The 23,441-nt window shown below is 35.1% G+C and overlaps 2 protein-coding genes across 2 annotated transcripts in view; one reads left to right on the forward strand and one right to left on the reverse strand.

Annotated features, from left to right (window-relative positions):
- Positions 1 to 23,441, reverse strand: part of ova (ovaries absent) — a 391,912-nt gene that overhangs the window by 349,253 nt on the left and 19,218 nt on the right. The gene's annotated exons all lie outside the window — the stretch shown is intronic.
- On the forward strand, positions 7,196 to 9,227 carry LOC135950613 (uncharacterized). Its single transcript, XM_065500145.1, has 3 exons — positions 7,196 to 7,763; positions 7,822 to 8,923; positions 8,988 to 9,227. The coding sequence occupies exons 1-2, from the start codon at positions 7,196 to 7,198 to the stop codon at positions 8,781 to 8,783; spliced, it is 1,530 nt and encodes a 509-aa protein (XP_065356217.1). The 3' UTR covers positions 8,784 to 8,923; positions 8,988 to 9,227.

Consider the following 23,441-nt stretch of genomic DNA (forward strand, 5'->3'; position numbering starts at 1 on the left):
AATAATTTCCATATTGTTCCCATACGAAGAGGTGTGCAAGAAACAAAAATCGATATATACACTGAGGACGATTACAGATAAGTCTCTCAATACCTTAGAGTAACTTCGGGTATTGTGGACTATGCGTCTAATGTGGACCAGTGTCTTTTTTCAGAAACTATTGAAGGTATGATAAAACTGATTTGTCGTACATTTTACAATTTGTTTGAAACGACAATTGCACATCTGCTTTCATGAGTAATTGATATATTGGCTTTTTATTCTTGTATTGAAATTAATGCGCGTGCTCAACATTTTTTTCGGCTCAAGTAAGAAACAAAATTTGGTGCAGTTACTTGGCAGAATTTAATGTTTGGTTGTTTTATATAGTTAAAGTGGACACGTAGTTTTGCATATATTTGGTAAGAATTTAAGCACATTTAGATTATTAGGTAAAAATAATTGTTTACCACTGTAGCCCAAGTTCGTGTAATGTGGTCCACTTAAATTACTTGATTATGTACTACTGGTCCACATTACCCGACAATAACTATGTACTTTGTATGCCATCTATCTAAGCCAAGAACGCGACTTTTTAGTTTGTATTAATAATAATATATTAAAATTAAATTTTTTAATCATTCATGATCAGCTGATTCATGAATTTTATGTATCAAATACTAGTCCACATTACCCTCATATAGTGGTCCATATTACCCTCCAATTTTTTTAATGCTGGTTTTTGGGTTCCTTTCAATATTTTCACATAAATTTTTTATCCTTTGACGTAAAAAATTTTCAACTGCAAAAACAATTAGAGAATACATTAGCTAATTTATTGCTTCACAACTTTTTTAATATCCATATATATTGTGGCCAAAATTTAGAAAAAACAAAACGGTAGTCCACATTACCCGAAGTTACTCTAATAATAACAAGAAAAATTGTTACAACTATCAGCTGAAAAGCAGTAAAGGCTTGATAGTGGTAATTAAGGGTAGAGCCAAACGAAATCAAGGAGGCCTTGGATGAATTAGGCTATAGTATACGAATTGTGGTCAATATCTTCAATAGAGATAAAATTCCCCACCCCCTATTTAGAGTTGAGTTGGAGCCTGATGACAGAAAATTAAAAGGTATTGAAGTAAATCCAATATACTCCCTACGGTATTTGTTAAATCGCAGGTAACAGAAGAACCTATCAAACGTAATAATCCTGTACAATGCGGAAATTGTCAGGAATTTGGACACACGAAGAACTACTGCACTTTACGAACTGTATGTGTTGCATGCGGAGACCTGCATTCTTCAACTGAATGTGATATTATAAAGAAAGGTCTCATTAGAAAATGCGGAAACTGTGGCGGCGATCATTCTGCTAACTATCGCGGGTGCCCAGTTTACAAAGTATTGTTGAAAAGATTAAGAGATAGAAAAAAGGGGTTAAGAAGCGAAATAGTTGAACCAGTAAATCTGAACTGCAGTTCCTATCCGCCAGTTTCTGGAGTTCCTACTCCAAATAAAAATAATAAAGAGGTTCCAGTTCAGTCTGGAACCGTCTCATATGCAAGTATTTTAAAATCTGATATTAAAGAACCTAGTTTCCCCCAAAATTCGGGAGGGTTAGAAAATTTATTAAATACTCTTGCAAGTAACATAACCTCACTTAACCAAAACATGTCTAATTTCATGACATCCATGCAAAATACCATACAAGAGCTTTTGAGAGCCCAGAACCAAATGATACAAATACTCTTAACAAGAAAATGAGTTTTTAAAAATTTGTTTCTGGAACGCAAATGGCTTGAACCAGCACAAAGCTGAGGTGTCACACTTTATCAACGAAAACAATATAGATGTATTGTTAATCTCGGAGACTCATTTAACAAATAAATATAATTTTCATATTCCAGGTTTTATATTTCAGCCCACGAATCATCCTGATGGTAAGGCACACGTTGGTACTGGTATTTTAATTAGAAATAGGATAAAACATTATACCCTAGAAAAATTTTCCAAAAACTATTTGCAAGCAACATCCATTTGCTTAGAATGTGGAGTTGGAGATTTGACTCTAAGCTCAATATATTGCCCCCCACGATTTTCTGTGATTAAGGAACATTTTGAAGAATTTTTTAATGCACTAGGAGATCGTTTCCTGGCTTGTGGTGACTACAACGCTAAGCATACATATTGGGGTTCCAGATTAATGAATCCCAAAGGCAGACAGCTGTACAGGACTCTAGTTGATCGAAAAAATTGCTTAGATTTTATATCACCGGGTCAGCCCACTTATTGGCCTTCTGATCCTAGAAAAATACCTGATCTAATAGATTTTGCCATATCAAGGAATATAAACAGAAACTCTATTACTGCAGAAATATCATATGAACTATCTTCTGATCATTCTCCCGTTATACTACACTATTACGGCCAATATCAATCGTCTCATACGGAAGCTTCATTATTCAAGACTGATTGGTTGAAATATAGAAAATACATTAGCAGCCACATCCACACTGAATGTAACATACAGTGTGAGGAAGATATCAATGATTGTATCAGAGACTTCAAGTCTCTAATCTTTTCGGCCTTGGATCACTCTAAGTGCCAAATTCCTCCTAATCCTAAAATGTGTATTTCTAATGCAGAAATTAATAGACTCCTCCTCGAAAAGAGGAGATGTAGAAGAGATTGGCAACACAACAGATCCCCTGCTGTTAAGCAGAGGCTGTCCATTGCAAGCAAGAAATTAAAAAGAGCCCTTCAGTCTGAAGAGGATCGCAGAAATCGAAACTATATTGAAAGTTAAACAGTACTAAGCACACAAACTTCTCCCTTTGGAAGGCAGCTAAGAATATTAAGCCACCGGTAGAGGGTCAAAGTGCGATAAGAAAATCTGATGGTTCCTGGGCACGTAGTGCAAAGGATAAAGCCGTAGTTTTCGCTGAACACTTAAGTAATGTGTTCCAACCAAACCCCCCATCAAATAATTTTGTATTGGGGGATTTACCTGTTCGGATAGGAACAGACTCCGAACTAATCATTTTTAGTATAGAAGATGTTCAGAGGATCATAAAGGACAATCTTAAACTAAGAAAGTCTCCAGGTTATGATTTAATTACACCTTCCATGATTGGAAACCTACCTGATGTGGCAATTATTGTGCTCACAGTATTATTCAATGCGATCTTGTCTCTAGGAGTATTTCCGAATGATTGGAAAATCTCCTAAATTATAATGATACCCAAGCCAGGAAAGGATTTGACATTGGCATCATCCTACAGACCTATTAGCTTATTGCCTTGCTTGTCTAAACTATTTGAGAGAATAATCCAAGGGAAAATTTTAACATTCTTAAATAGTCAAAACATTATCCCAGATCATCAATTCGGATTCCGTAAACATCACGGAACAATTGAGCAAGTTAACCGCCTAACTGGAGAGATACGAAAATCTTTCGAACTAAAAAAGTACTGTTCGGCAATATTTCTAGATGTTGACAAGGTTTGGCATAAAGGTCTAATACACAAGATTAAATGCCTACTGCCTTCTAGTACTCACAAAATACTAGAGTCTTACCTATCGGATCGCTTGTTTAGGATAAAATGCGGCGATTATGTGACAAGCGACTATGCGATCAATGCTGGTGTACCTCAGGGAAGTGTTCTAGGACCAACCCTGTACTTATTATACACCTCAGACTTGCCCGAGTCCGAAGAATTAACCATTTCCACCTTTGCAGATGACACTGCAATTCTTAGTTCTCATGTGGACTTAAATGTAGCATCTAGAAACATTGACAATTATCTCAGGCACGTGGAGACGTGGTTAAAAAATTGGAGAATACAAGTGAACGAAATTAAAAGCAAGCACGTAACGTTTTCACTTAGGAGAGGAAGTTGTCCACCAGTGACACTAAAATTTTCAAATATGATTCTCAATTGAGAGAACAATAATTGTTTAGTTTTAAGATTTAATTACATATTATAAGGCCTAGAAATTAAAGGCAGGAATAATATTATAATAAAAGTTTAAAAAAAATCGTAAACTTGCTGTGTGTAAAAGCAGACTTATACATTTTATAAAAAAATGAGATTTGTTATTTTCAACTCAAAATTTAGACGTCTCCATTTTCAGAATATATGAATGCACCAAAAATACTCTATCACAAAACACTAGTTTTCAGGAGATAAATAAAATTGCTAACTTCACTTATTTTATATTCAAAAATCTTTTCTCATATCGATGCCTTATTATAAAAAGGCTCTAACTCGTGTTTTTTTAGTCGCGATCGGACCATTTATCGAAATAAACGAAAATCTGGACTTCCAAAAAAAAAGAGTTAGGGAAAGAGTTTTATATTAAGCCAACGATATATAAGACATGGGCATGTTTGCATATTTGATTATATTTTAATAAAATGTTCATAAAATTTTATTAATTTATTTTAAAAAAATAAATATTAAAAAGAATTAATATACATAGTAAGTAAGATGACGATTTAAAATTTAATAAAGTCTTTATGGATTGACTGGTCTTAGAAAATTACATTCAATGTTCGTTAAATTACATTCCACAGTGGTTTAGAAACGTTTTTTACATTCGTTCAGCTTACTAGTGCTAATAGGGGACAGTCTAGAGTTTTCAGAAATACCACATACTTATAAAAAAAAATTTTATTTTCTCCACAGAAGATCCCCAAACCTTGCCAACTATGGATGAGTGTAACTTTTTATAGAAACGAGATAACAGTTAATAAGTTTCTTTTATTTTATATAGAATTTTATCGCCAATATTAGTGATATTTAAAAATAATTTTGGACCCTCGGTAGACCTGCCATATCTAAAAAACCAGAAAAAGATCGAGCAAAATTAAAATAAAATTAACCTAAATATCTCTTCAACTTATAGAGATAACCTACACATGTAAACGTATTTTTTGTAATCTTCTCGAGGACTATATATTAAATTTCAGCTCATTCGGATCATAAATGATTTTTTGCGATTTTTTTTATAAATTTTGAGACCCGAGGTGACCAACTTTGCGGGGCCACGCACTGGCCCCCAATAGCGATAGAAAGCTGAAAAAACGTAAATCAACTCAAAACCACCTCAGCTCCAATCAATTTCGTAACAATATCTCCAATAATTTCCGAGATACCGAATTATTAAAAAAAAAAAAACGTTTCTAAGCCAATGTGCCTTCACTTTTTTATAATTAAAATAGAAACTGGACCAGAATATATGAGTTTTGGTTCAATCATTTACTTTATATGATAAGAAAAAACGCCACTGTGATATCCAATATGTCGAATTTTAATTTCCCTAAACAACACGAATCAATACATACCTTTTGGTAGGATTCATATTATCGCTCTCCAACATGATTATCGCTCTCCATAAATGGAAAAATCAGTTACAAAATAAAATTTGTTTTGCAATAATGAAAAGCTTAAAAAGTAAGTATAACACCTATCCAACCTTTTGAAATACAAAAATCAGTTACAAAACAATAAGTTTGAGTTTACATTGCATTTGCACACAAACGAATTTGAAGATCGCAATAGAACAAGTATGATTAACAAATTAAACATTTCAAACCACTGTTTCTGTTAAACCATATCATTCTGAAGCTGAGACGTTTGGATACTATCAGCGAAATTTAATTAGACGCATCTGGTATCACAGAGAATCGATGAATTTCATAAAGTGAAATTTTCAAATATTTTTTAAAAATCTCGCAAATGCAATTCAGACTAATGGATCATGGGGTCTGATAGGGTGGTCCATTGGCTTCATTGTCCTCATGGTCTATATAAGTGACAAAGAAGCATTTGTCCAAATATGCTCAAAATCTCTCAGAGAATCGATGAATTTCATAAAGTGAAATTTTCAAATATTTTTCAAAATCTCACAAATACAATTCAGACTAATGGATTATAGGGTCTGGTAGGGTGGTCCATTGGCTTCATTTTCCATATGGTCTATATGAATGACAAAGAAGCATATGTCCAAATATGCTCAAAATCCCTCAGAGAATCGATGAATTTCATAAAGTGAAATTTTCAAATATTTTTTCAAAATCTCACAAATACAATTCAGACTAATGGATTATAGGGTCTGATAGGGTGGTCCATTGGCTTCATTTTCCATATGGTCTATATGAGTGACAAAGAAGCATTTGTCCAAATATGCCCAAAATCCCTCAGAGAATCGATGAATTTCATAAAGTGAAATTTTCAAATATTTTTTAAAAATCTCACAAATACAATTCAGACTAGTGAGTTATAGGGTCTGATATGGTGGTCCATTGGCTTCATTTTCCATATGGTCTATATGAGTGACAAAGAAGCATTTGTCCAAATATGCTCAAAATCCCTCAGAGAATCGATGAATTTCTCAAAGTAAAATTTTCAAATATTTTTAAAAATCTCACAAATACAATTCAGACTAATGGATTATAGGGTCTGATAGGGTGGTCCATTGGCTTCATTTTCCATATGGTCTATATGAGTGACAAAGAAGCATTTATCCAAATATGCCCAAAATCCCTCAGAGAATCGCTGAATTTCTCAAATTTAAATTTTCAAATATTTTTTAAAAATCTCATAAATACAATTCAGACTAATGGGTGATAGGTTCTGATAGAATGGTCCATTGCCTTCTTTTTCATGTGGACCATATGAATGACAAAGAAGCATTTGTCCAAATACCCAAAAAATCTTTCACTTGTAATTAAATTAAGAAATTTCCTCAATATTACATTATTTTCATTAAAATCTTGAAATTTAAAATAATTCTTTCATTATTTTATCCTCTACGATGGGTAGTCATCTTGACGCGATGTAGAGGCTTAAATGCGATGATCTGTGTTGGTCATGCTGGAGGGGACAGTTTAACTTGAGTTGGCTGTCTCCGGTAGGGTCTCCCATTCCAGAAGGGCACGCGGTGAGCATGATACTAAGAACTACCCTCCCCCTCTGTCTGATAGCGTCTGTTCTCCTTTGGGGCGGCTATCAGATGTTCCAACAAGCCATGTTCCCCTCACTGAGAGGGGTGGCTTTGTTGGTTATTGTCCGGCTGGTCCGAAAGGACTCTTAAATTGTCCGTCCGAAATCCATCAGCGTCTGTTTCCCATATTGGGCGGCTGATGGTCTGCGTCTGTTATCCCCAATGGGGCGGCAGCTAATCAACACCTGGCAGCAGGTATAAAATGCAACCTTTACCTGTCCGTAAGGACGCCATGGACAAAAAGGAATCATGCCCCATGTACCCGGTCGGGGGCTTCATAATCTCCGGGGACCCTACTCCCACAGCGATGGTAACGGGCTGTGGCGGGTCGAATGCTACTGTGACCCAGGCTAGTCAGGTGATAACACCGGGCCAGACTAGTCTACATGCTACTGGTGTCGCAGGAGGTCAATCTGGTATACCCAGATTGGCTGAATGTAAAAAACAAAAAGCAATTGGTGGTAGTGTCATAAGCGGCGAGGTACCTCTGGACTTCTCTCTAAGTACCTCCAAAGCTGCTAAAGCCCTAACCGTCAAGGCGGTTAAAACCCTTGCCTCGGGTGCCTCTGGGGGGGAAGCGACTAAGTCGCTCCTCTCAGTCGTTTCCCAAATGCCAACTGTGCGATCAGGGTCTGTGATGGAATCCTCCTGCCCTGAAGCCGCACCACCCCCTGCCAACTCCGGCTCTGATAGCAGTCTAAGGCATAAAAATCCTGCCAGAAGGGCTGCTACCACCAGGCGTTCCGCCATTCGCTTCATTGAGGCTCTTGGCTCTAAAAAAGCCGAGGAACTCACAAAGGAGCAACAGGCTTCTCTCTTGGGCGAAAGCTCACATTGCTGGTCTCAAGACCGCCCCTCCTTCTGCTGAGTCATCAGCGGTGCCTAAACGGCAACGTTCAGAGGAGGACGCGACAATTAAGAGCCAGCAACCGGGTCCGAAAAGGCCTAAAGCGGCACAACGATCTCTAGCTAAGTCCTTTAGCGAGATTGTCAAAGACAACCTCGTTAGGGCGGTTATAGATCGAAGTGTCAATGACGAATCCATATCTCAATCAAATTGGGATATGGTGAAGCAAAAACTGGTAGGGGTGTTTTGGAAAGTTCTCAAAGAGAACCCAGGCACTCCTCCTCAATGCGATGACGCTGGTTGGTACCAGGGTCACGTTAAACTCATGTCTTGTGTGGATGAACGCTCAGCGTTGCTACTCAAGACTGCCGTCGCATCGTTGGGCGAAGTATGGCCGGGATCTAGGCTTGAGGTGGTATCGGTGAGTGAGATACCCCGAAAGCCTAGGTCCATAGCTAAAATACCAGCTGAGCCATCTAGCCCGGAGGAGATCTTGGAGATCCTCCAGTGCTGTAACCCACAGCTTCCAACTAACGACTGGAAAGTTGTCAAGGTTACTGATGCTGAGGGATCTTCCAGAAAGGCGATCGTCGTCCTGAATAAGGACTCCTTGGGGCCGCTAAGGAAGACACAAGGGAAGGTGTACTATGGATTTGGTACGATCATCCTGCGTGTCTACCGTAGCGACAACAAGGACGATACCTCCTCAGAGGATGTAAAACCCATGCCCTCGGAAGAGGACATGGAATGCAATGACGCCGCTGGTCCAATCGACATTGAAGATACCAACTCTGTCTCCGAACTGGTTGGTACCTTCTTTGAACGGATGGACGAGGCGGTGGACGAGGACACCCTCCTGAATTATGACCAGGAGGACGCCGACGTCACCGTTGTACAAATTGAGCATGGTGAAGGTGACGCAAATAAACCTTCACCACTCTAAGGCAGCATCTGCTGCACTGCTCCTCCGAATTGCTAAGAACGGGGAGGAGCTAGTCATGGTCCAGGAACCTTGGATCCACCAGGATCGTATCTGTGGACTATGTCTGAAGGGCTATAAGCTCTACTACGCTAAAAGCGCAGGTAAAATTAGATCCTGTATACTGGCTAAAAGCTCTTTGAATACCTTCATTCTGTCTGATTACAGCAATGAAGATACAGTAGCAGTCTCATGGGAAACCAATGAAGGCAGTTTGTTGTGGCTGATTTCCAGCTATATGGCGCACGATCATGGGGAGCATCCGCCAAATGATGCTGTCCGCAGTGCTGTTAAAATGGCGAATAGGTCTAAGATACCTTTAGTTATCTGTGCTGACGCTAACTCGCACCACATCATATGGGGTAGCAGTGACACCAATACAAGAGGTGAGAGTCTTTTCAACTTCATTCTTAATAGTAGTTTGGAAGTAGTAAATAGAGGTTCAGAACCTACCTTCATTATCGCTAACAGAAGTGAGGTTCTAGACTTAACACTTGTAAGTGCTGAACATCACAGCATGATTACTAATTGGGCCGTCTCTAGCGACTGCTCCTTCTCCGATCACCAATATATTGACTTTAATATTAGTGTAACTATTAGGAGTGTTAACAACATTCTAAATAGGAGGAAGACCAATTGGGAGTTGCAACGTGACGCTCTGTCTCGGTCTTTGCCAAACCCACCCTCTATTGACAATAGGGAAGATATTGAGGTAGCAGTGGAGACACTCACAGAAGCGTTTCAATCGGCTACTAACTTGGCCTGTAGGCCGACCATCCGCAGAGGTAAGAACAAGCCTCCATGGTGGAATCCTGAAATAGCACACGCCAGAATGACGTGTCGTAAATTGTTCAACGAGGCTAAGAGGTCGGGTAACTGGCCGGCATACAAGTCTTCATTGAATCACTTCAAGAACTTTACGAGGAATGCGAAAAGGAAAGCCTGGAGGGACTTCTGTAGCGGCGTGGAAGGATCCTCTGAGACTAACCGATTACGTAAAATCTTATCAACCTCCCCGGTTGTACCAAGCTATATTCAGAAACCCTGCGGTAGATGGACTCTGAATTGTAAGGAAACACTTGAGGTCCTTCTGGACACTCATTTCCCGGGCTGCCTCCCAGTTGATGTTGAAACTGTGAATGGGGCTGCTGATTCTGTTGCTCCGTGTGAAAACTCTGTTCCGGTGAACAGAGAAAGAATTCAATGGGCAATTAAGAGCTTCGACCCATTTAAATCCCCTGGGCCGGATGGCATTATTCCTGCTGATCTTCAGAAGAACGAAGAAATAGTTGTACCATGGCTCATTAACATATACACAGCGTGTATCAAATGGACCTATATTCCCACGTGGTGGACGAGGTGTAGAGTAGTCTTCATTCCTAAAGGAGGCAAGGCGACTCATACTAAACCAAAGGACTACAGGCCAATTAGTCTCGCATCCTTTTTGCTGAAAACCCTAGAAAGGGTGATTGATGTATACCTGAGAATGACCATTCCGACTGAACTCATCTCTAAATCCCAACATGCCTATACTAAGGGCAGATCTGTGGAAACAGCTCTACACTCGCTAGTTGGCTCCATTGAAGAGTCGCTATCACATAAGGAGTATTCACTTGTTGCCTTCCTTGATATTGAAGGAGCTTTTAATAATGTCAGACCCGACGCCATCCTATCTGCGATGGAGGAACTTGGGATTGATATTTGTATACGCCGGTTAGTCGGAAAGATACTCGGCTATAGAGTCATATGTGCTACCCTTTGTGGTACAAGTGTTTCAAAAGTGGCCAATCGTGGAACCCCACAGGGTGGTGTATTATCTCCACTTCTGTGGAACCTGGCTATGAATACCCTGTTGGTCAGGATGGACAACAGAAGGATTAAAACAGTCGCGTACGCTGACGATGTAGCAGTTTTTATATCTGGTAAATTTCTGGATACAATATCTAGTTGTATGGAATCAGCATTAAGTACACTGAGTGAGTGGAGTATATCGAGTGGACTTAGTGTGAACCCCCAAAAAACGGAACTGGTTCTCTTCACTAGGAGGTATAAGATCGATGACTTTAGACCACCTAGACTGAATGGAATCAGTCTTGAAATTAGGGATAATGCAAAATATCTTGGCATCATTCTAGGTAAGAGATTGTCCTGGAATATGAATATTCAGAACAGGATTAACAAGGCCTACGTGGCCATCTACTCCTGCAAAAAGGCAATTGGTACTAACTGGGGCATTATGCCGAAAGGTATCAATTGGATCTTCAAAGCAGTCGTCAAACCCATCTTGTTCTATGGAGTATTGGTGTGGTGGCAGGCATTGGATAATGCTACTCACCGGAAAGCCGTTGAACGAGTTCTAAGGACTATTGCGATACTGATTACAGGCGCTATAAGGTCTACTTCCTCTAAGGCACTTTTTACTATTCTAAACTGGCTACCAGTGGATTTGATGGTGATACAAATGGCTCTCAACTCTGCTGTGAGTTGAGGTTCGTGGTCTGGTAAGGATCTTGGACACTCTAGGATACTGAATTACTATGGGTTTATACATAGTAATGTCGATTACTGCATCGCAAAACCTTTTTTCGATAGGCATTTCCATATTATGATCCCGAATAGGGATTTATGGCAGCGCGGACTCTTCTCTCCTGCTGATGTCATACGGATATATGCGGATGGCTCTAATAGGGGTAATAGGGTCGGTGGAGGTTTCTATATTGAAAACTTTGGGATAAAATCCTACTTTAGGCTACCTAACTTCTGTACTGCTCTTCAGGCGGAAATTATTGCCATTAAACGCGCATCCAACTGGCTGAGGTATTATCGAATATCTGGTGATATATGTATATTTACTGACAGCAAGGCTGCCGTTAACGGAATAGCGGGTGTCTTTACGACATCTAGGTTAACCGAGGAATGCCGGGTATCTCTAAATGAGATAGCAAGACATTCTAGGATAACGCTTATATGGGTCCCTGGACACGATGGAAATCAGGGTAATTGTATAGCAGATGATCTGGCCAAAAGGGGTGCGATGTTGAGTGAGGAGGCGATCGACCCCTTTTCTGGTATTTCCCTTGTTAAATGCAAGATGGCTGTTCAGCAGAAACTGTATGAGACTGCACAAAACAGGTGGACTAATGAACCTTCCTGTGCTACAGCGAGGTCGACTTGGCCCGTATATGATGCCAACAGGACGAATCTACTTGTAGAATACCGTCGTGAGCAAATAAGGCTAATTGTCTCCTTTATTACAGGGCCTACGGTACAATGATTACTGTAGAAGCTGTCATAATGAAGAAGAGGAGGAGACTGTATATCACCTTTTCTGCCAATGCCCGGCTCTTACAAACCTGAGGGAACGCATCCTTGGATTTCCATTCCTATCATGCTTGGACGAGCTATCGAGGATGAATCTTAGACGAATCTACTCCTTCATCCGGGAATCTGGCTGGTTTAATTTGGAGGCAACGGAGGTATTATAAATACCCTGTTGTCTACACCTTGGGTATCACAATGGGATCAGATTTAAATGGACCCAAGTGAGCTGCTTGAGGAGCAGCAGCCCATGGAACCTAACCTAACCTTCATTATTTTATAATATTGTTTTTTAATTTTTGCCAAATGTTGCTAAAAATTATTTCACATATTTAAATAGTTAAATATGTCGTTACGTCATAACATATTTAACTTTGTAGTTAAATATGTAATAACATAAGCTGTTACGTCGAAACATATTTAACTCGGCATATTTATCTTCACACATATTTAAATTTATACATTTATAAAATTTTGCGAAAAAACAAAAATTAGACTTTAAATTTAATTTATACTTATGTAAATACATATCGTTAGCTTAGTACGCAAATGTAACAAGTCCACTTTTGATTGAAATTAATATTTTGATGCAGAAAGATAGTAAAACATAAATTACATATTTTGCAATAAAAAAAATTTCGTTATTTTGTTTCTAACTGATGATTTTTCAGTGATACGCAAAAGTGCTAAGTCCACAAAAAAATAATAATAATAAGAAAACTTTTTCAATACTATTTGCTATAATACTTTGAAGATTAACATTTTTCGATGTAATCACTATAGTGTGTTTACACAATTCACTGTAAAATAAAAAAATTAAATTTTGAAGAAATAATAATAAAAAACTAATTTATTTAAATTTTAATTTTGATGAAATAATAATAAAAAGCTAATTCATTTAAATTAATTTAAAACACAAGAGATTATACATTATATATTTGGTAATCGGTATTATAATATAATCTGTTAACAGATAATATAGAAATTATGGACTGTGCTTATAATAATTTTACTCATAACGACGATTATGAAAATACATCTGATGACGGTGTAGTACGCCTTGGATCTTATGGGTTCCATTCTGATTCCGAGTTACCTTCTATCACCACGAAACGAAAAAATAGGACTCGGTTTAAAGACATTTCATGGTTTGAAATTAATAACAAATGGAATTATAAGAAGTTAAAAGATCCGCGGTCCATAAAGCAAAGGTGTAAATGTAAAAAGGGCATCGTTTTGTAATGTAAGTGTATTACAGATGACGACAGAAAAAAAAATATTCCAACGAATAATTTATTTTTTATGTTTAATATTACAAAAATATAAGATTTAGAGTTATTTTTCTTTACATCAATGAAATAAGACTGATTTTTGTTATGTATTTAAATAATATAAAATAATAAAACTAATTTGTAAAATAATAAAACGAGAAATTAAAATTTATTATAAGAAAATGTGCTAAGTCCAGCCAAAAAATACAAAATCATAAAAATCAAAAGAGCTAAGTCCATAAAAATGGCTTCAGTTTCTAAAGTCATTTCAATTATTTTATTTTTTTCAACTGATACTTAAAGCCGAAAGGAGAGAACTGCGTTTACAGATCTAAAGAATATTGAAAGCAAAAAAAGATTGAACGTTTTTTGTCTCTCCTGTAAAATTCAAAAAATGGGACTTGGCACGTTTGCGTACTAAGCTAACGATATAATAAATTTATTATTTGAATTTTTTAATAGCACATTAACCCTTAATAGCCTGATTTTTTTTTTTGAGCTGAAAAAAATTAATGTTATAAAACTAGCGTTTCTGAACAACTTTTATTCTACGACTTTGTTCATAGGTGTTTTTTACCTGAGCTAGGTAAGAAAAACCTGGTTTGTTCTTTGCGGAACCTCTAGGAGATAACAAATTTTAAAGGTGTATTTTCTATCTGAGAAATTTTTTTTAACAAAAATAAACATATTTTATTCAGGTAATTCAAAAAAAGTTACAAAAAAAATAAAGAATTAATAACATTAAGATATCAGCAATGGCATTTAGTTTTGGTAAAACTCATCAAAACGTCGAAAAACACAAATGTTTACCACATTTTTGGTATCGAACTTTTGTTCAGATTGTACATTTCGGATTTTTGCATCGCGGTTACCCTTTCTTGACATATTCTGGTAAATGATCAACGTTATCAAGGCGAATGTCACGCGGCGGCATCGGAGCAGATATTGGGCGATGACGTTTCGCAACAATTTCCACTTCGAGACCTTTCGTCGTGACTTTATGCGGATATGACTACCTCCGAATCTAAAAGGTCAACACCTCCCATTTATTTGTTATATTCCTGAACTATGTTTGGACATGGAATGCATTCCATTATCTTTTTCTTTTTATTATATCGCTCAATGGTTGGTACATTCTCAGGCGTTTGACTATCGTCCAAAATATATGGCTTCATTCCATTCCAGCTTCATTCCAATTTCAAACGAATAGCAATATACAGTCGCCGAAATAATAATAATATAATAAATAATAGGGTCACCAAATTTTTCTCATTTTTTTTCTAGGTGTTACAGAGTTTTATCACAGTTTTTGTGTCAGTGTATTTATATGTCAAATTTTTACAAATCCTATTAAAATTTTTCATTTGTTTTTTTTTTTGCTACAATAAAGAAACAAAAAATTTACCGTTTTCAAAGCAAAATTAGAGCGAAATAAATATAAGTTCACAGTTTTCTTTGTTGGAGTACGGATAAAATTTAATTTTTTTGCGAGTGTTTGATGTTTTTGAAGCTTTAACACAAATTTTAATAGATTCCAAGTGTAAAAAACTTAATATTTTTATGTTTTAACGTTTTTTTGGAAATGGGTCGTGCAAAGTCTTTATTTGCGGAAAAACGTGGACAAATATTGGCTTTTAAAGAAGAAAAGCTTTCAAATCGCAAAATTGCAAAAAAAAATTGGAAGATCTCTTAATGTTGTAAACTATTTTTTAAAATTAAAGGACATTTTTGGCACATTTGCGACTTTTATTAAAAAATTTGTACTTTTATAAAATTTTTTGTAAAACAAAAATTGGATTTTAAATTAAATTTTTACTAATATAAATACATATAATAAATTTATTATTTGAATTTTTTAATAGCTCTTAAATATGCTTTAATTAGCAAATTTATTCATTAATTTATCGCTTTCCATTCACTACGGCATAAATTGTGAACTTAGGTATTTCTTTCCATAAAACAATAATGCGCTTAACGGGTTAAAAAAAATGAACTTTTTTTTCTAAAATGCTTTAATAACTCATCAAAAATATAATATTTTAAAACTACGGCTTCTATGAATTAATCGCCACTTTAGGTACCATTGAACCCACAGTGAGACTTAAGTTGCGGAGAAGCATTATCGGTGATCCAACCTTCAATGTTAATACATCTGTAGGAATTCCGGCAGGTTCCAATGAATTCAAAAATTCAGTAGGACAGTGTCAATCGATTTGTATTTCATTGTTTCGCCAGGCAGTTTCAATCGAATTTGCTCATTGAGCTTGTTGACGGGAGCAACTGAAAGAAGAGCTGAAAAAGTTTGTTCATTGCGCCAATCAGTACGTCCTTGTGATTACTGTTACTTGTGATTTTGTAAATTTTCAGTCCAAAAAAATTCCAAAACTCTTGTTACTTACTAATTTGATTTAACTTATGAATGAAAACAATTTTTTTTGTTAAGAATTAGTGTGCTGAATTACCAATTATTGATAAATTCACTGAAATTTATTGTTGGGGATAAGCTAGTTCCTATGCGTATTTCACTGGTTACTTAGGCCAGATCATCAGGAAACCTTTTCCCAAAATGCTTTAGAAAAACTAAAGATATTATACAAATAAAACTATAGAGTGAATGAGAATTACATACACTCAAGCTTTATTTGTAAAAATATCAAAGCTTAAACAAAACACCAACAATAAACAGTGTTGGTGTTTATTGTTGGTGTTTTTACAAATTCACACTCAATAAAACATAGAAAGTATATAAAATAGCGCCAGTTACTTCCTAGCTGAGAATTACAAATACATACAAACAAACAATAAATATTACATCAACAAATAAGTACATATATATATTTGGTGCTACAAAATGCCGGCTATAAATGACGTCTATTTATGTCCAAAATGCAACAAAAATGTTAAAGATAACCAAAATAGTCTTGGATGTTGTATATGTGGAAAATTTTATCAAAACAACAAAAGGACAACATTTATTTTTATACAACCACAAAATGTTTAAATATACTTGTTTAAGTTGTAATAATGTTAATAAAACATCAACAAATACCCAAATTTCACAAACTGCTAATTTAAATAAGTCTACTATTGACACGAATGACATATGTATGTGATGAATTGCGTAAATGTTTCGTAGAACTATCATCTTCGTTGGAGAAGCAACAAGATTCTTATAAAATGGAGCTTGAAAAACAACTTCAGAATGGGATACAAGTGTTTCAAAACAAAGTTGATGATATACTAAATGCTGTGCGTTCAGAATACTCAGATAAAATTAGTCAGCTAGACGAAGAAGTGAAAAGCTGTGTTCATATTGTAAATGGAGTACACAAATCATTAAATGATAAAATTTGTGACCTTGAAAAACAAAACGATATACCTCAAAGAAGATTAAACAGAGCTAATATCGTAATACATGGTTTTAGCAAAGGGAATAAAAGACCTTCGATTTCCCATTGCCCGGATTGCAGCAATTTGTAATGTTGAAATCTGGCCAATTGATATTCAACACTGCTGTTATATGATGGGTGGCAATTTAGTTTTGGTAAAATTTAACTCTGTGTATACTAGAGACTGCATTATTTCTAACTTCTCTAAATCTAATCCAATATTACTTAAAGATGTTATTGGTGGTTGAGTTGCAAATCCCATTAAACTATTTGATCATTTAAATGAATCTTAATATTAAAAATTATAAATTAATATACATATCCCGGAATATGTGGGAGGAAAATAAAATTAAAAAATTTAAGCTTATGAATGTGCTGACTTGAAGGATGGTGCTACTGTTAATGGTGTAACTTTATCTAGTTCGTGACTTATTGCAACTACTAATTTATTTAATTTATTATATTTTAAATTTATGAATTAAGTAGTCATATTTAATATTTATTATTTGATTTATTAAATAGTATTTAATTTATTAAATATTATTTAATTGATTAAATATTATTTAATTGATTAAATATTATTTATATCGTAAAAATATTTTTTTTAGTTATGACCTTATTCATATTCAATTTTTGATTTGTCAATGTGTTGTAAGCAAATTTCGTATTGAAATTTTCTTTTACAAACTATTGAAAGAATAGAAAATTTATTATGAATATGTTTAATTTTCTGGATATTCAGATCAAATTAATTCAGTCTTTATAATTTATTTAATCTATTTATATCTTTAATATTTTATTAATTTTAATATGAATGTTAATTTAAATTTAGGTTCAGTTGTCCATGACAACTCTTATTTGCGTTCAAATTTAGGAAATTTAGTTAATGGATTAAACTTTGGTCATTTTAACTGCCAAAGTTTTAAAATAATAGCTTCTTGAACAAAGTTGGATCAACTCAGGGGTAATTAAAGGACTCCATTGTGATCATGGTAAGCTCATTTACAATTCAAATGCGTTGAGGCCCAAAGCGGCACTTTTTGTCAGGAATAATCTAATATATTTACCTATTTCAGAATTCCTACTTGGGAATTCTGAAATAGGGCAACTATCCCATCGATAGCGGGTGAGCACGAAGTAATTATTGCCTCTGCCTACCTGCCAGGTGATGAGGTAGAGGTTTCTAAACTGGTAGAATATTGCCAAAACAGAAACCTTGGATGGATTATCTGCTGTGATGCCAACGCTCATCATACGGTTTGGGGAAGTAGTGACATCAACAAACGGGGTGAGTTTTTACTTGAATTCATTTGCAAGAACAATATATTTATAGCAAATAAGGGTGATGAACCAACCTTTAGGAATATTATTAGGCAGGAGGTTTTATATCTCACATTATTTAACAATAACCTATCAAATGCTGTAGAAAAACACTTTGATGTTTTTTTATTTAATTAGAATATAAAATTCACTGTTTATTTAATGAACTTATCTTTTACAAAGTTTAAACCGGAAGAAGGAAGTTTAAAAGAATGCAAGATTACATGAGGTGAAATATCAAGCTAAAGAAATAAATCAAAAACATATGTTCTATAGTATAACAATTTTGAATGTCAATATATGTAAATATTTCAATACCCCTTATCATTCTAAATTGTCTAAAATCTTCAATTTTGCTCTGATGTCTTTTACTCTATTCGATGGAAGCAGTTTTGTCAGCAAATCCCCCTGCATCTCGGTTGTGGGACAATATTGGCATTTGATAACATTTTTTGCAACATAATCTTTGACAAAGTGGTATTTTATGTCGATGTGCTTGGTCCTGTTGTTTAATTTAAATTGTTCGACAATTTTGATGCAACTCTGGTTGTCTTTATTTATGACAATAGGTTCGTTGATCTGCTCTCCAAAATCTGCCAACAGCTATTTTAACCATAATGCTTCCTTTGATGATTCAGCAAGTGCAATAAATTCCACACATGTTTGTTTGCGACAAGCCCATGATACAACACCGCCGTAAATTTAAGTACCCACTATTAGATTTTCTGTTGAATTTGTCTTCACCCCAATTAGCATCAGAATAACCTAGTAGAGTTTGATCGGTGTCTAATAACATATAAAGTTTCATATTAATGGTGCCTTTTAAGTATCTTGCTACCCGTTTTAGCTCTGTCCAGTCTTCTTCATTGGTGTTGCTAGTTTTTTGACTAAGGATGTTAACAGCTGCACAAATATCTGGCCTGGAGTTTAATGAAATATACAATAAGCATCCTATTAGTTTCTGATAGCTCTTATTATTATTTAAAACGTTAAGTTCTATACCAGATTTGCCATAAGAGATTTCTATGGGCATTGACGATGGTTTCGAATCTTGAAGTCCATTATCTTTCAATACCTTTTCAATATATTTCGATTGAGAAATTGAATAAAATCCGTCTTTTGACCGGTATATTTGTAGACCAAGATAAAGTTTAATTGGTCCTAAATCACAAATCTTAAATACATTTTGAAAAATATATTTTACTTTATTAATCTTCATTTCCTCAACACGAATGTCAATTCTACCCCTTCTGAATGTATATACAGACATGGATCCAAATTACTTTGATGAAAATTTTACCTTATCAAAACATTGTGAATTGTTTGGTTCCATGATCTAGCGGACTGTTTAAGTCCATATAAGGATTTTTTAAGTAGACATACCTTATTTCCACCACAGTCCACTGTAAATCCCTTTGGTTGCTCCATACAAATTTCTTCATACAGGTCACTGTTAAGAAAAGCAGTTTTGCAATCTATATGATGTATTTAGAGATTTCGTTTGCCGCCAATTGCGAAAAGTGTTCTTAATGTTGTGTGCGAAACGACTGGAGCGAAAATTTCGTCATAATCTATGCCATACTGTTGCGAAAACCCTCTTGCTACTAGCCTTGCTTTATACTGCATACCTTTATCGCCCAGCTTTTTCTTGAAAATCCATCTACATCCAATAATGTTACGGTCTTTTGGTTTAGGTTCAAGTTCCCAGGTGTTATTAACTTTCATAGAATCAATTTCGTCTTTCATAGCTGCGATCCAATTTTCACGTTCATCACATGTTACTGCTTCTTCACACGTTATAGGGACGTCGCACTTAATATTGTTTAAAAATCGTTCTGGAACTTTACCTTTTGTTGAGCGTTGTGACCTTCTTAAGTCTGAATCAATCTGTTGATTATCTTCAATGTCATTGCTGGATTCAAATGAACTTGATGTTTCATTAGAATTTAGAGTGTCGTGGAACTTATCATCGCTGTTATTAATTTCCTTTAAAGGGCTCTATCTGTTAGTGATTATTTCAATTTTATTATGCCAATCTGGATTATTTTTATAATTCACAAGACCATCTACTTTACCGGTAAACTTTACATCTCTTGATACTTGCACTTTAAAATCCTCATCCATCATACGATATGCTTTAGAATTTTGATCATATCCAACGAAAATCAGTTTTGTAGATTTTTCACATAATTTATGTGTTTTTACTTTAGGAATATGAACAAAACCTGTTTCACCAAAAATTCTTAAATGCTTTAAATCCGGAATTTTACTATAAACTCTTTCATATGGTGTAAACCCTGTTGTTCTAGTCACAATTCTATTTTGCAGGTAATTAGCGGTAGACACAGCTTCACCCCATAGTTCTTTTGGTAACTTAGCTTCAACGAGCATGCATCTAACCATTTCAAAAAGTGAACGATTTTTGCGTTCTGCGACGCCGTTTTGTTTGGGACTGTAACCAGCAGTGTACTGTATTTGAATGCCTTCGTGTTCTAAAAACACTATTATTTCTTTATTTACGTATTCTTTACCACGATCTGACCGGATTGTTTTTAGGTTTCTTTCCAAAATTGTTTATTATTAATGCAATATAATTTTTTAATTTCTCAGCCACTTCCGATTTGTTTTTAATTAGGTAAATATTGCAAAACCTACTGTAGTCATCTATAAACGTTAGTATATATCGGTTACCACTGGGTGTACACGTTTCAATGGGTCCACATAAATCTGTGTGAATTAATTCGAATGTACCTTTTGAACTTACCCCAGTTTTGTTGGGAAATGGTGTTCGAGAAGATTTTGCAGCTGGGCAAACTTCACAACAGTCAATATTACCACATGGCTTTACGTTAAACCCTGTCGCCATTTGCTTTGAGTTCATAATTCTTATGGCGTATGTATGTCTATGGTCCAAAACTTTATGCCAATAGTGAATACAGTTATTTGTACACACATTCAGGATATTCAACCGCTCTCAATTTTACGCACATATAAACCTGATTCAGTATTAGCAAGGAAAACCATTTCGCCGTCTTTACGTACGACGCATTTACCTTTATCAAAATCAACTTGGTATCCTTTTTCAGGTAGCCGTTTTACAGATATTATATTTGAGCTTACTGTAGGTGCATATAAAACATTTTCGAAAGTTATGCGGTTGTATTCATTGCCATTAGTTTTAAGTTTGACTTGTATTGTTCCTTCTCCACTAGATACCACTGTGTCATCATTTGCAAGATATATTGGTTTTCTTATATTTGTGTCAAGGTTTGTAAATTACTTTTTATTATTGCAAATGTGGCATGACGCTCCGGAATCAATTATCCATTTTCCAAAACCATCTGCTGCTACGAAACAAGAATCGCCTTCTACAGCTACTAAACAAAAATTACCATCAGCGGCTGTGTTGACATGCTGTTGTTGTTTCTTTTTCCACTCAATATAGCGTGTACAATTTTTCTTTAAATGTCCCTTTTTGTGACAAAAATAACACTCAACGCTGGTTCTATCTATGTTTTTAATAACTATTGCCTTTTGTGTATCAACTTTACACCTCGCGTAATCTTCTATTAATTTTGATTCTACATATGGAATTGTTAATTCTTCATCTGTACGAGACACAAACGCTGTAATCAAATTATTATAACTGGTTGGTAAACTGCTCAAAAGCATTGCGATGTTCCATTTTTCATCAAAAAGCATTTTCGCCTAGATTGTGTAGTTTTAAGAATAGATCTCGCATTAAACCAATGCACAGTGGTTCCGCCCATAGGCCAAAAATAAATAAAACGATCACAAAATATTTAGACAAAATGCAAAAAAATTTTCTCTTAAATATCCAATCTTTTTAATGGTAAACCGGTTTTTACTGGAAATCTAACGGGACTTTTTAAAAATAAAATTGAAAGCATGAGCAAATATTCATTTGCAAAGCGCAGCTGAACGCTGGAAGAATAATTCAAAGCAAAAGTGCACTTCAAAACGGTCTTGCAATTGCTGTAGTCTACAAAATTAAACTATTTTCAATGGATTTTGAAGTTAAATGTATTTATCTTTAGAAAATAATAAAAACTAACTTGTGTTGTAATTCTTGTGAAATTAATGTTTTAGTTAACCTATATGTTTGTTACTTTTTGTAAAACTTCATTATGTTTACCTAAAGTTTTAGTTGTGTTCCCCCAAGATTCCCCCATAGGTTTCTTTTTCATTGTATTAATCTGATTCTGAAGATAATAAAAGTGATGAAGTTAGTTGCGGAAATTTGCGGATGGGCGTGTAATCTGTAATATACTAACCCGCCCCACAGAGGGATGGCTTCATACATTTATTTGCAATAATTATAAGGAGTGGTTGTAGAGCGCTGAAATTTGGCACAGATAATTATATGGACCAAACTAAGAAACAACTAAAATTTTATCAAAATCTACCACGCCCATACAATCCAAATAGATTTGTTCGCATAAAATTTTTCCTATTCAAGTAAAAGTCTAGAAATTTTCTGAAACAAAAGAAGAACGTATGCTAAGTTTTATTAAAATTGTAATAAAGTGGTTTTTATTTATACAAAAGTTGTTAAAAAGTAAAATTTTAAAGTGCCATCTGACAACAATATAAAAGTTTATTTCATACATTGTTTGTTTGCTAAATACAAGTAAACATCCTATAAGCCGTACTCTGTGGCCGAAATCATACTGGCTGCTTATAATATTGGGGTTGCTATTTTATACCAATTATTGTTGGCGTTGAGAATACAAATTTAATTTGTTCTCCAAGATTTGCTGTTCTTGTTCTTCCAATTTGGAGTAATTTGGAGAACTCTTGTTTATATATTGGTGCTGCGGCTGCCTGAACTACATTTGTTTATTTACATCAGAGCTGGGACTTATGAATTTATTGCTATTTTAATCATGTCTAAAGTTCCATTTAAATGCCCTATTTGTGATAAAAATATAACGAAGACAAACAGAAGTATTGATTGCTCTTATTGTGAAAAATATTTTCACATATCCTGTAGCAATGTATCAGTAGAGCAACATGTTTTTCTTACGAAGAATAGAAATTTAAAATATGTTTGTGAACACTGCTCAAGACTACCAAAATACTGCAACATTCAAGAAGAACTAAGAAATGGATTTTCGGAAGAAAAGTTGGAACAAAAATTCCTTGAAGATAAACGTAAACTTGAGGAGCAACTCGAATGCAATCTTAAGTTACTGGAGGAGAAATCTAAGTCTGCTAACAAAAATATCTTGAATTGTGATAGTAGTGAGCAAATTAAATCGGATATAAAAAATTGTTTTGACGTCATTAAGGTTGTCGATAAT

This window comes from Calliphora vicina, chromosome 2, assembly GCF_958450345.1.
Source record: "Calliphora vicina chromosome 2, idCalVici1.1, whole genome shotgun sequence".
Taxonomy (NCBI): domain Eukaryota; kingdom Metazoa; phylum Arthropoda; class Insecta; order Diptera; family Calliphoridae; genus Calliphora; species Calliphora vicina.

Excerpts from the sequence above, each read along its gene's own strand:
- LOC135950613 (XM_065500145.1), top strand. The coding sequence starts at position 7,196 with ATGCAACCTTTACCTGTCCGTAAGGACGCCATGGACAAAAAGGAATCA. Across the intron at positions 7,764-7,821 it reads TCGCTTCATTGAGGCTCTTG|CTCACATTGCTGGTCTCAAG; the intron begins GCTCTAAAAAAG and ends CTTGGGCGAAAG.